Genomic DNA, 14,404 nt, shown 5'->3' on the forward strand with positions numbered 1-14,404 from the left:
ATGCCTCGAATGTAAACTTGAATGTTCTACTTGGGAGCGTAGAGCTGATTGAATTATTTTGAGCTTGTTGCTCTGGAAGGTAGGTGGTGCAGCTTGCCGTATGACTCGAGCGTGTGGTTGTGAATGGTGTAGATGTGGACGAGTGTCGCTCGGGCCCATGCGGGCCCCAGGAAGAGTGTCGAAACACTGCTGGTAGCTTCGAGTGCCTGTGCCCGGCGGGCTTCTCGAGGCAGGCCGGTCAGCAGTGCGCGGACGTCAACGAGTGCAGCCGCGCTAACGCCTGTGGCGTCAACGCCAAGTGCTTGAACGTGCCGGGCTCATACAAGTGCCTCTGCCCGCTCGGCTTCACGGGCCACGGGGACTTGTTCTGCGAAAGTTAGTCGGACACATCCCATCTGGTGTCATTTCAGTTCTTCTGGACACTTTTATTCGCTATCAATCTTTCATGAAACTTGTAAATCTCTTATCACTGTCTCTCGGATTCCTAGAAATGTAGTCAGTTAGTTCTCTGTAGCTTACACCTGTCTCTTTCTTTCTGTTCATATTCTCCTCATCTGGTTTGTCCGGAGCTGTTCTTTTTTAGTTTAGCCTTCTTATTTGGATTGTAGTGGCTGTCATCCAGTAGCAACACAAGTATTTTTAATGTGTGTGTGTCCCTTCTGCATTGTGTTTCTATTTTAGTAATTTCTGATTTGTTTTGGTATTTATTTAATACCTATATTTATTTATTGTGTCATTAGTTCATTTGGCTAAACTGTGGGGTGATTTTAAGTGTACCTATAATTTCACATACTATAGGTTTTGTGAACAGTTTAAGAGATTTCTTTGTAGATGCACTATTTTTTTTTTTTTTTTTTTTTCATTGTCTGTAAAAATGTTTTGTGATAGTAGTTAGTCTGCATGACATTCTTTCTTCAATACTAACTTTATGTTCATATGTGAACCTGCTGGCATATAATATTTTATTATGGCTTTTCACCTACAGAAAAAAAAGTAGCTCATGATTTGATTTTTACCCTTTTATGCAAAAATTTTCACTACTATGCGAGAAAATGGTTAGCATTGGTGAGCATAAATATTGCATGCATGATGCATCCAATGTACATATTAGTCCTCTCTATTTTTATCAAATTATGAACTTACAGTTTGTTGAGAATTTTTTTTTTACGCCTACTGCCCCATATTACCATTCCCTATTGAATATATGTAGTAGTATCTATATTTGTTGATTTGTGAGATGAAATTTTGGCTTTGATCAAGTGCATGTCTACTATGATCATTTAAACTGCATTCTACTATTCCACTCCAGTTAATAATGTACATTATTACAAAATTGCAACTGTAGTCATATTTAACAGAACATTATAATATATGAAGTATGAAGTCTTCTGGGTGATAGACACTCAGAGAGCTCAAATATTTTTTGTCACACATAAGTTAATTAATAATTAAAAACTTTACATTATAAACTAAAAAGTTACACAACTGTTAGGTCATATGCATGTTATAAAAGTTAGTAGTTATGTTAGTATTGTACTATATTAACAGTAATGTAATAGATATTTATCTATTTAATTGTTTCTCCCATCCATAATTTTTGATGTGTAAACATCTTAGCTCTCGGCATTTGGTAGGAGTAAGTTTGTGAATAGAACAGAAGTTGATTGGAATAGAAGTTTATGTGTTTTAAAGTGTTTCATGGTAATTTTTTTATGATATATCTATTGGAGAACATAAGAAAAATATTTAAAAGATAGTTCCGCCTTTGTAATGCTTTAGAGAACCAACTAAATGCTAACTAACATCTTTTAACACTATGTTCGTTTGAACACAATTTTCTTGGCTAATAAATTATAGGTATTTTTAAAGTTTTGATTATATCTTGTTATGACTTTTCAAGTTTAAAAAATTGTATTTCATGATAGTTTCACTACCATTAAGGGTACTTCAGCACACCAATACGTTTAGTACATCCTCTGATTTTCATGAAATATGCAGGGGTCTGCCATTATGATGACTTCTACCTGCATGCACATTGAACTTTCAACCTGTGAAATGTCTGTTGTGTAATGTCTGCTTATTTCATTGCATTTCTGGTGCACATTAAAATTTCACTCTTAATGTGCCTAAAGAAGTATAACCTCAAAAAAGCAGGCAATGATAATTCCGGTCCACGGGAAAATGTCACAGGTTCAGCATTTGAGGCATTTACATGGAACACGCTCGGTACTCCTGTGGTTCGGCTAGCCTTGAAAAAACAAGAGTATCATTTTGTTAAACCGAATTGTAGTTAAGTTTTAAAAAGGGGAAAATATTTACTATTTTTCCTTAAAATAAATAATTGTTGTGTAGGTATTTATTTTAAAGAATTCTGTGTTAAATTTGGTGTCCAAATTTTGTATTATAAGTTTATTTGAAACTTGAGAACACATCATTTTGCTCGTTACCGAGGTTAAATGTTTACACATCACTGGCAAGTAGGTACGGAAAGACTCGCTCACATTTTTTTTGTACATACTACATACTTATGGTATCAACCACATTGGTGAATTTTTTAACAGTTTTTTTTCCCAGTTCTTTTTTATCCTTTTTTTAATCCTTCATTGCTTTTTTTGTTTTACTTGTATCTGTTTATACTTGTTTTCTTTATGTGCATGATTAAGACTAAATTTATTTACAGTAACTATAGTATTTATGTTTCATATATTTAGATATTTGGTATATAAGGCATATTGAAATTAACATATTTTGGTTATGAGAATTGTTTTATATTTATTCATTCAATATATTGTGTAGTTAATTTTATTATTGCTGTCAGTGTATCAAAACAATGATTGTTTACTTTTTTCTAATGCACCGTTACTATCAAATCCATAAATTAAGTTGCTTTTCAGCTGCAATAATTTCACCTTAAAAAGAAAATTTTGATTGTATTTACCTTAAAATTGCTTTTTTTTTTTTTTTTTTTTTTTTACATTTATGACAATAAATTTAAGCATGGTGTTATTTGGTATTAGAGTGATGTTCCTTCAGTATTTGGGCTGTCTTAATAACACCAGTACTAATTGATTTCAGATGTAAATGAATGCAAGAACAACCCATGTGGAGAAAATGCAGTGTGTACAGATACTGTTGGAAGCTTCATTTGCTCATGTAAAGAAGATTACACTGGTGACGCGTACAGGGGGTGTGTTGGTGAGTACAAATAATTGTTGGCTTTGACTTATGATACATAAAGTACAGTTGGTGCAAGACAATGAAAAAATCATTTTTTTTTTGGGTTTCTCTAGGAATGTGTTATTTCTTAAAATTTTGTTCCAAATGAGTTGATCATACTGTGTTGGCTGGAGGGAAAAATTGTATTATTGATTATAAAAAGCAAGTATAAGTTGTGAAAACTGCTTGAAAAATTTCTTAATGCTTCCTTGCAATTTCTTATGAAATATCTAAGTAATTTCAAAATTCTGTATATTCAGCAGGGCCGTCGAGAGAACTGGAGGGGCATGGGGGAGTGGGGGAATTATTTTGTTGGGCCCCATCTCCATTACTTATAATATACAACTTTTCATACCCCTTGATTAAAAAAATAATAAAGACCGTAAATTTTACCATGGCCATAACTGTAATTATAATCTGTGCATATCACATTTCTTAAGGTTTTCAAAAATTTGATTTGCAAAAGACTTGTAATTTTTGTCCATACTACCAGGGTGAACTGAGGCATCAAATCTCGTAACTCAACTGGGGTTTTTTCGGGTGCCTGGGCCTCAGGGATTTGTTCCCCCCTTGCCCTCCCCTCTCAGAGGCCCTGATCTCCAGTTACTAGGAAACATGTGCCGGTGTTAAATCGTGGTTTGTGTGCGTGCGTGCCGCAGACATCGACGAGTGCGAGGCGCTGGAGAGGCCGTGCGGCACGAACGCCGTGTGCGAGAACTCGGTGCCCGGCTACAACTGCCTGTGCCCGCAAGGCTACACGGCCAAGCCGGAGGCGAGCGTGGCGTGCGAGCAGGTGGACGTGAACATCCTCTGCAAGTCCGACTTTGACTGCGTCAACAACGCGGAGTGCGTCGACGGCCAGTGCTTCTGCCGGGGCGGGTTCGAGGCCCGCGGGGCGGCGTGCGCAGACGTGGACGAGTGCGCTGCGCAGCCGTGTGGCCCCCACGCCGCTTGCTCCAACACCCCGGGAGGCTACCACTGCGAGTGCGAGGCAGGCTACGTGGGCGCTCCCCCCAGGATGAAGTGCAAAGGTAAGTCCAGCTGATGAAGTCTCCTTGTACCACAGCTGGTCCTACTGTGTGGCCTGGAGGGCAAAACAATTGTTGAATGATTAAATAAAAGCACGTACAAAGATGTTTAAACCATGTGGAAAAAAAACTTAAGGGGCTCGCCTAGTCAGGGGTTATTTGTAGGGATGTGCGAGTACCCAATATTTTCGGGTGCTGTTCGAATCCACAATTACCCGAACCCGGAATCGTTGTACGTACATGGATTCGAATAGTATTACGAATATTCACAAAAGTTATAAATTAATTTAATACGGCTCATAAATACTAGCAGTGAAAAATAAAATTAGGCTACTATTGCGTAAGTATTTATAATATGATGTATCAAAGAAAGATATGTAAATTAAATAATTAACACAGTGACAATAAAAGATTTTTGAGCTTTCGAGAGATCATTAAACTATAATTACGAATTTCGTCGTGTAGCAAACTATAAACTAAAAACAATTACATACCTACAAGAAAAAAAGTCTTGGCTATTTATTGGAGAAAAAATGGTTTCGTTTTCTGAAACGTTTATAAAACTGATATTTCCCTGCGGCGTGCAGTTTATTACAATTGAGTTGGAGAATCGAATATGTTTTGGTTTTCATATTTTAAAGTGTTTATTATTAATTAAGTTTACATAAATATAAACATTTCAATCTCAGTGTAATAAATAATTGCCAGTAGTTACAATTAGAAAAAAGAGAACACACATTATTTTTAAATTAATCAGTTATTTTTAATTATTCTGTGCTTAATATTCGGATTTGGATTCATATCTCAAATATTGCCAGGGATTCGAATCGGATTCAAACCGAACTGAAAATTAAGGATTCGCACATCCCTAGTTATTTGTGTTAGTAACGACACTCGTTGGTGCTTCTAACGTGGTATCGCCTCTAAGCGCAAGGCTCTGAACTGGTGCACAGTTATTCTCATCGTGTACAGGACATCTATGAGATCTGAGTGGAAACCATGACATTATATAGCAGGTAAGCGAAGATAAAGGTGTTCCAAGTGTTTTTAAGAATCCATACCGGTTGTTTCATGTCTAGAAACATTATTCTGAAAACACCCTTTTCACTTTTTAAAAAAAACACAGCTTAAAAAAGAAATAGATAAACAGACCTACCTGCTCATCCTCCCTTAGCGTATCACTAAATGATTTCTTAAACAGACATCACTCTGATATTTTGAGCAGTTTTCAAATTGCGTGTTTTCTTCTGAAGTTTCACACACATGTGTTCAGCTAGGCGGGGCTCTTAATGCTTCCCTGCAATTTAGTATTAAATACCTAAGGACCTAAGTAATGATGCAATCCTGTTTTAACATTAGAGGAATGATCCAATAATTTCTACTTTATAATTTTATATAATATATAATTGTAAACTTGTAAAATCATGTAGAAGGAAAAAAAAAAAAGGGGGGGGGGAGGATCAACTTTAATAAACAGTACTGTTAACAAGGTTATTTGTAACATTCCTAACATTCCTCTTTGTATCTTAACACTTGTCTAACTACTGTAACTTTCAGACTTTGACATTAAACATTTTCATACTGATTCTCATGTTGCTATGTTTCTGGTGGAGTAAACACACTTAAAGGTAGGTAACATTATTCCGGCATGTGCTAGTTAATAGTAACAGTTGTGACTTTTTTGTCTCATAATATTTCATTTTTAAAGGTTTTCAATTTTTTTACTATGCTTCTAAGGTTGAGGACATAAAATATAAATTAATCGGTGTATGTTAAGCTTATACTAGTTGGCAGTTATGTGCTAACAATGATCTCAGCTTTATTGAAAAATAAGTAAAAAATTTTTTCTTCTGCATGTTAGTTTTTGTGTGGATGCTTCTACAGGGTGTAAGGTTTTGAGCTTCTATAAGTATATGTGCTTATCTATATTACTTATGTGCTTCTGCTAACTACTTTCCTGTCTGTTTTTCCACAGATATCAATGAATGCCTTAGCTACCCTTATCCTTGTGGCTTGAATGAAAATTGCATTAATTTAATGGGCAGTTACCATTGCGAGTGCCCTTTTGCTTTCATCGGTGATCCTTCTTATGCGTGTTTTTGTGAGTTTTCACATGCTAACCAATTAACTGCTTTAAAATCTTTGGATTCATGCATGAAAAATTGTTGTAACAAGTGTCTTAGACTAATTGTTTGTTTTTTTTTTTGCTTCAAATACAATTTGTTTTCTTTAAATGACTTCTGTTTCTTTCTTTTAAGTAACAAGTAAACCTTTTCAACAAACAGTATAATGATGAAACTTTTATTTTATACTTTGTGCTGCATGATTTTGATTGAATATAGGTTATTTATTGATGTCAGTTAAATTGTGTTGGGATTCCGGCTGTTGACCTTGGCATTCAGGTCGCATTATTGTGTTGCTGGTTTTTTATTTTGCTCAGAGTTTAGTGTTACTGTGCGTTTTCATGCATGTATGCCTATCTGAGAGCATGTGCAAAACTTAGATGTTTGTTTATATGATATTTTTTGGAGTAAAATAGAATACAAGTAGGTATTAAATCTAAAAATAAAAAGTCACAGTTTTTCTAAATTTCTATATTCCTTTTTTAAGTAATATGTTGAAAACAAACACTAGTGTTTTGTCAGTTACATTTATATCTTTAAGTATTCCAGGTTCTTAATTTGTTACAGCTGTCATTAATTGAAAATAGTTCTTAAAAATATGTCACAGCCAATTGTAAATAAAAGCAACAGGTGATCCCACATTTCATCAGAGTTTTATATCCTTATGCACAGATCAGGGGTGAGAGGCATATTTTGGCAAGCATTTTAAATTTAATAATTTTATTTTGCAATAAAATTTAAATTCTGGTGTTTTATTGATTCATAATAGTAGAAAAAAAAATTACCAATAAATAATATACCTGCATGAAGCCCATTCTGTTAAACTGAAAAAATGCATTAAATGTTTAGATATTTGGAAATTTGCAGTGTCTATGCCTGGGGCCAATGTTTAGCCTTTAATATTTAACTCCTTAATTTTGAAAAGACAAAGATATTGCTTAATCAAGACATTGTTGGCTGACATTCTAAGTATTTTGTGTATTCGCAATGTCTCCACAGCTCCGTGTGAAGATGTCAAGTGTGGTCCGCACGCCTTCTGCAAGCCGAACGAACAGGAAGCATATTGTATCTGTGAAGATGGCTGGACGTTCAACCCTAGTGACATTGCAGCAGGCTGCCTTGGTGAGTTTTCTTGCTGTCTGCTCGGGACTGAAACCTGTTTATAACTGTCACCAACAACGCTTGTGTTACTGACCTGAGAATCATCATTACATGCCTAATAACAACCTGCTGGTTATAAATAATACCAACACGGGAGTTTCAATAATAAAGAGAACTTTACTACAATTGTGTTTGAGAGTTCTAGAGCAGAATTTTTTATGAGGAAAATTTACTTAGACAAGAATACTTTTTTTGAAGTTTTTTAATTAATTAACATATATTTTCAATTGCACTGCAGATAAGTGGAAACCTTGCAGTTTACACACTTTTTTTTTTCTTTTCAGTGTTCATATATTTTACATGTTTAATATGCCTAAGTAAAAATTCAAGGCTAAAACAACTACACATTTGTTAAGAGTACCTATTATCTATTACTAATATTTTTTAATGGAAAATCATATTTAATACATATTAAATTTATGAGCTCTTAGGTTATACATCAGATACTATGCTGGCAATTTAGTCATGATAGTTATGACTAAACATATGAATTGCAATTCATCTGTAAATAATTTTTGACTTCATATGAAGTCATAATAAAACTTTGACTCAATATTATGTACTTTTAATTGCTGCAGAGATTGCCCCTGACTAGTCTTTACTACGTATGGTGTTGGGTTTGCAGACATAGATGAGTGCGACAAGGTGAATGGACCGTCCGGCCGCTGTGGCAACAATGCTCTGTGCACCAACACTCCGGGTGGATTCGAGTGCCAGTGTTCTGCTGGGTACTCAGGGAACCCGTTCAAGCAGTGCTTAGGTGAGTACCCACCAGTTATTGCACTGGTACTGTTTGCACAGCCCTAACACACACACACGTAGTCATTTATGCTCTTCATTGAGCATCTATCTAAACTGATATTTCAAACCAAAGAAAAATGAATGTCAACAGAATTAATACAGCGAAAGGTTTTTAATGTGTCTTCAATATTGGCAATCCTTAACGTGAAGGATTAGATTTTCTTTCGGTGTAGTGGTTTGGTTACATCTTTTTGTTAACAATAAATATTGAGTCATTGATATCTTCATTAAGACAAGTGATTCAACACTCTAGTTTTATGTAACTACATAAAAGAAGTTTAAAGCTGTCTCCTTATTTCTTTTATGCATGTACATCTTAAGCTTTGGTGAATTTCTTCCTGTATTTTAACCTCCCCAGTCACCTTATTGTCAGCGTTGCAGTGAGGGGTTCTGCTTCACAGATATCAACGAGTGCAGCCAGCCTGGAGTGTGTGGCGCTGGTGCGTTGTGCCGGAACACACCGGGGTCGTACGTGTGCCAGTGTCCCGAGGGATCTGTTCCGAGTCCCGACCCCAAGGTTAAGTGCGTCGGCATTGTCACTTGCAACACCGACCAAGACTGTCCTGGGAACGGCATTTGTGACAACAAGAAGAGGTGCCTTTGTCCGGAGCCAAATGTGGGAAATGACTGCCGACGTAAGTGCTTCTGGTGGCAGGTTTTTGAAGTGAAATGTTTTTGCTGAAGGGGTTACAATTTTCGAGCTTCACGAAAATTCTGATCGCATGCTTATACACTTTTATACTTGAACACATACATACTTGTACACTTGCATACTGGCACACTTGCATACTGGCACACTTGCATACTGGCACACTTGCATACTGGCACACTTGAATACACATACTTTACACTTGCATACTTTACACTTGCATACTATACACTTGCAAACTTTACACTTGCAAACTTTGTACTCACAAACTTTATACCTTGCATACTTTACACTTGCACACTGCGATCTTAGCCAAAGAGAATTATATTTCCTATAAGTATGTAATAATATAATAAGCAAGAAGTTTCACTTCAGTTGCCTCTGGACTCCACGTACATATTTTTTAAAATTTTATTTTACTTCACTAATATTAAATTAGTTCTTAAAGTTCAAATGCTTTTTAATTCCATTCAGTCTTTGTGGAGAATCTGAAGTTTGTGGGTAGTTATATTAATTATTTCTAAGTAGAAAGAATCAGTTGTGTTATTACAGGTGTCTATATCTCATTAGTGCAAAATAAAGGCTTAACATTATTACCAAGAAGAGCAAGACATTGGGATTTACCATAGGATATTATGGAAAAGCTTGCAAATAAAATTATTATGACACTGAAGGACAGTACTATTATGCATTTTTTTATAATACTTTGTTATATAAGGTTTAATAATTTTGTTTTGTTTTAAATAACTAGATGAAAAAAAATAGAAATAATTCTGAAATTGGTGTGGAATCACTTTTTGACAGAAAAGCAATGAGTGAGATGTGGTTTGTGCAGATCCATGCGAGACAGTGTTCTGCAGTCCCAACGCACAGTGCATGCTGATAAACAACGAAGCCAAGTGCATCTGCAGGGACGGCTACACAGGCTCAGTGTCTGCGGGAGGCTGCAATGACATAGACGAGTGTGCCGGCAAGCCCTGCCCGCCTGGGGCAGTCTGCAAGAACGAGCCCGGCAGCTTCACGTGCGAGTGTCCCGGAGAGTTCGGCGGGGATCCTTACCGGGGAGGCTGCACCAAGTCAGACTTGCCCTTCAGCTGCTCCAAGGAGAAGCCGTGTCCCAGCGGCGAGCAGTGTGTCACGGACGACTTCTTGGGGACGAGTGTGTGCATCTGCCAGAGGGGCTACCTGCGAGACCCGGCGACCGGCAAGTGCCGAGACATCAACGAGTGCGTGGAGCTCCGGGAGAAACCTGCCTGCGGACTGAACGCACTCTGCAAGAACTTGCCCGGCAGTTACGAATGTCAATGTCCTTTGGGCTTCAGTGGGAACCCCTTCTTTCTTTGTGAAGGTACGTAACCTAGTTGGCTTTAAAATGAAAAATAAACTGAGGTACAGTTAAGTTCGATTTTCTCTCGCACACCATATATTTTCATTAAAAACAACGTTTTGATAAATGACAAGATAAATGACGATTTGAAATATGTTATGCTTTTCTCAATACACTTTAAAGTTGTGATACACTTGTTTGGACTTTAATCTACATATTTGTTAGTGTTATAAACAAGACAGTGAGCATGTTTGTGTTTTATTACAGAATGCAACACTCTGGAGTGTCAGTGCCAGCCACCCTACCAGATAGTTGGAGGTAACTGTGTTCTGGCTGGCTGTTCAAAAGGCGAGAAGTGTCCTTCAGGAGCGGAGTGCATCACCATTACTGGCGGAGTCAGCTATTGTGCGTGCCCCAAGGGGTACAGGACACTGCAAGATGGATCGTGCCAAGGTAACCTCAATGTTTCACTTGCAATTTGGAGTGAACGTAGATATGTTATTGTCTAGGAAGTAACATCCAATACATAAATTATTTAGGAAAACACAAATAGCGGTCACTTACTCTATATAAATTGTAAAAAAACTGCATCATAACTTCTTGAGAGAATTAAAATTATGTGATAAGGCCTGCATTAAAATGTTTTGTTTATGTAAACATCTATGGTCCAAAAAAGTACTACTTAACTGCACGCATCCTCGTAGCTCTAAAAAGAATTTAACCTTTATTTTTGATGTTGAATTTTTATAGTATAAAGATTGAATTAATCTGTGTCTTATGCTTTTAAAACTTAATAATGTTCATTATTATAGAGATGTTTTCATTATGGAAATTATTCCTTAAACAGTCATAGCTTTTTATGCTATTAAAACCAAACTTTTAAAAGTTTTAGATGCTTGTACGTATTTAGATAATTATAATATCAGTTTTTAGCTATAACTTATTTGTGGCCATAATGTACAGGATATTCAGTAGTTTTCCAAAATAAAAGCATTGGTTTTGAAAGTTTTGCATAGGTGAGAGAGCGCTGTGGTTGTTCTATGCTCGCCGTGCGCAATGATCGCAGTGAACGTGATGTCTTCTCAGCTCTCTGTGGGCATCACCCTCCACTGCCTCTCTTGTGTTGCAGACGTGAATGAGTGCGTGGAGAGCTACCACGTGTGTGGTTACGGTGCGGAGTGCATCAACAAGGCGGGCTCGTACCAGTGCGAGTGCCCCAAGGGATACAGCGGGGACCCGTACCACGGCGTGTGCTCCCCGGACCAGGTGCGCTGCATTGGGGACGCAGACTGCTCGCCCAATGAGAAGTGCGTGCAGCCTGGCGAGTGCGTCTGCCCGGCACCGTTCTTCAGCGACACCTCCGACAGTAACAAGTGCAAAAGTTAGTACGTTAACATAAAACGTCAAGGAAATAAATCTAAATGCAGATGCTTAGCAGAGATACAAGAAATGTTGTTTACTTAAAAACAAAATACATTTTGACCCAAAAATTACATGACTTGATGTAAGTTTTTGGACATACACCATTGCTAAGCCATTGCTTAGCAATGGCGTATGTCCAAAAACTTACATCAAGTCATACACTCCCATTGCACAAATCTTTCAAAGATAATACCAAAGATTACACCTCTAACCTTACAGAATAGGTTCTTGTATAATTTTATTATTTGCAGGAAGATGAGTCTAATGTTTTAGCCTTTCAAGAAACCCAAAGGATAATTTTTCTTTTCTCATTTGAGCTTGTAGAAGCTGTTTTCTGCATTGGTGAATAAACGCGGGAAAAGGAAAAGGTGGTGATTTCGTATAATTATCAATATAGTTGTTTTCACCAGTTTTTCGCACTTTTTAAAACAGTCATTATAAAGTTTAAAAATGCAGTTGGTGGTCTATGTGAAAAAATATTGTGTGGTTAATGTCACATGCTAATCATGGGAACTATGTTGTTTGTGCTAGCTTTAATTCAAGTCTCTCTTTCTGTGTGTGCATTGTAGGTCCATGTGAGAGATTCCCATGCGGTATCAATGCAAAATGCACACCAAGTGATCCTCCCAGGTGCATGTGCCTGACCGGCTATAAAGGAGACCCTATGCACGGATGTATTGACGTTGATGAATGTGCTGATAATCCATGTGCATACGGTGCTCACTGCTTAAATGAAAAAGGAGGTTTCAAGTGTGTGTGTGCTCACGGAATGACCGGAGATGCATATAAGTCTGGATGTAAGTATACTACGTATTATTCATCCATATATTAATTTTATTTTCATTATACTAATCAATTATATTTTGCAAGTTTTTTTTATTTATTGGCTTTTTTCTTAGGGACAGCATCATACCAAAATGTTAATTTAGGTAATTTTTACTTATGTTAAATAATAAGTTATGCCAGAATGCTTCACTTTAGGAAGTATTAAGAAAGCTGCTCTCACTGATCAAGATTTGAATAGCCAGTAAATACCTTATAAGAAGTTTCTCAATGAACATAGAAATTTAGACGTATGAACTAGATAAACTTATGAAAAGGTGTATAATAGGTTAAGTGCTAAATTTTTAACCTTATTATGCAGGAAATTTTCTTAAGTAAGGTTTTTTAAGAGGTTTTTACAGATTCTTAAACAAATTTTGTGATTTTGATTTTCTGACACTCATTTTCCTGAACAATTTTGAGATCATGTTTTGACTAAAATGTATTTATTCCTTCAGGTGTGGGTACTATGGCACCGAAAGGTGAATGCTCGAGAAACAACGACTGTCCCGCGCAACTCGCTTGCTCCGGAGGAGCATGTGTTAATCCATGCGACATTTTGCCATGCGGACCCAATGCCTACTGCGAGGCAGACAAGCACGCAGCGTGGTGCCGCTGTGCAGTTGGCTACAAGGAAGCTGCTAATGGAGAATGTGTTGCATGTAGGTATCACTCTTATGACTTTCCGAATGTCCGTGTACATTATTTTGGATTTATAATAATTTTTAATTTTCACAATATCAGTGTAAGCAACATGCAAGATACTTCACTCATGACACCTGTCTTATATGGCGGGAGGATATAGAAGTTATATTTTAAGCTGGGCTACCAAATTGTTGAATGACTCACAAACTACAAACGTGTGCACATGCTGTGTTGCAGTGTGCAGTGACGTGATCTGCGGCCAGAACGCGGTGTGCATCCCGACTTCGCTCGGGCCGACCTGCGCCTGCTTGGAGGGCTTCATGGGCAACCCGTTCCCCGGGGGCCTGTGCATGCCGGACGTCTGCTCGCCCACCAACCCGTGCATGGAGCCCAGCGTGTGTGTGTCGGGCCGCTGCAAGCAGAGCTGTAAGGGAGTGGTGTGCGGCGTGGGAGCCACCTGCGACTACAACACCAACGCCTGCGTCTGCAACCCCTTCTTCGTCGGCAACCCGGACATCCTCTGCATGCCTCGTGAGTCAAACGACACAACTGCTACTGAGCTCTTTGTTGTCATGAACCTTCACATTGGCGTTAGAAACATTGTACTTAAATCCTCCATTATGTTGCCTTGCACTAAATAAAAGGATATTCTTAAATAACTAATGGCAATTTGTACTTGTCATAGAAAATTTTTAATGAGACAGAATGATATGGTTTAGGCATGTTTGTTCATAACATGGAAAATGGCTGTCATGAAGAATGTTGGACCCCAAATGCAAAAGAAAAGGATTTCAAATTAAATCACGGAAGAAAACTTTACAGTATATTTCCAGTGTATTCTTTATTTTTATAACTATTATTATTTATTTAATCTAAATTCATCAACTTATAATTGTGTGCAGTTTGCTTTACAATATTCTACATCATTGTATAGAGATGTAAATTATTTCCTTGATACATAATCACACACATGATTTGACACTAAAAAATTTTCCCTGATTATTAAGTTTATATTTTTAAGCTCTCTGCAGGTGAGAAATGTGGCAGACTTTGCAGTGAGCCAGTTCCATCTGTATTCTGTCAATGCTTCACTCTCTCATCACCACTCGCAGTCTCCAGCGCTCCCAGTGTGGCGTGATGTTTAGCTAGCATGAACAAGGTTCCAGCACCTAGCAGTGCGGCGTGTGCTGAGCGATGCTGTGTCTTGTTG

The 14,404-nt window shown here is 37.4% G+C and overlaps 1 protein-coding gene across 1 annotated transcript in view; it reads left to right on the plus strand.

Annotated features, from left to right (window-relative positions):
- LOC134532937 (uncharacterized) overlaps positions 1 to 14,404 on the plus strand; it is a 429,205-nt gene that overhangs the window by 137,879 nt on the left and 276,922 nt on the right. The window contains exons 9-20 of the mRNA XM_063370011.1: positions 133 to 375; positions 3,076 to 3,195; positions 3,876 to 4,247; positions 7,367 to 7,489; positions 8,154 to 8,288; positions 8,731 to 8,964; positions 9,814 to 10,326; positions 10,573 to 10,758; positions 11,435 to 11,686; positions 12,297 to 12,524; positions 13,008 to 13,211; positions 13,432 to 13,725. Coding sequence (XP_063226081.1) covers positions 133 to 375; positions 3,076 to 3,195; positions 3,876 to 4,247; positions 7,367 to 7,489; positions 8,154 to 8,288; positions 8,731 to 8,964; positions 9,814 to 10,326; positions 10,573 to 10,758; positions 11,435 to 11,686; positions 12,297 to 12,524; positions 13,008 to 13,211; positions 13,432 to 13,725 — 2,904 coding nt within the window. The remainder of the gene's footprint in view (positions 1 to 132; positions 376 to 3,075; positions 3,196 to 3,875; positions 4,248 to 7,366; positions 7,490 to 8,153; positions 8,289 to 8,730; positions 8,965 to 9,813; positions 10,327 to 10,572; positions 10,759 to 11,434; positions 11,687 to 12,296; positions 12,525 to 13,007; positions 13,212 to 13,431; positions 13,726 to 14,404) is intronic.

The sequence above is a fragment of the Bacillus rossius genome, chromosome 6 (genome assembly GCF_032445375.1).
Source record: "Bacillus rossius redtenbacheri isolate Brsri chromosome 6, Brsri_v3, whole genome shotgun sequence".
NCBI lineage: Eukaryota > Metazoa > Arthropoda > Insecta > Phasmatodea > Bacillidae > Bacillus > Bacillus rossius.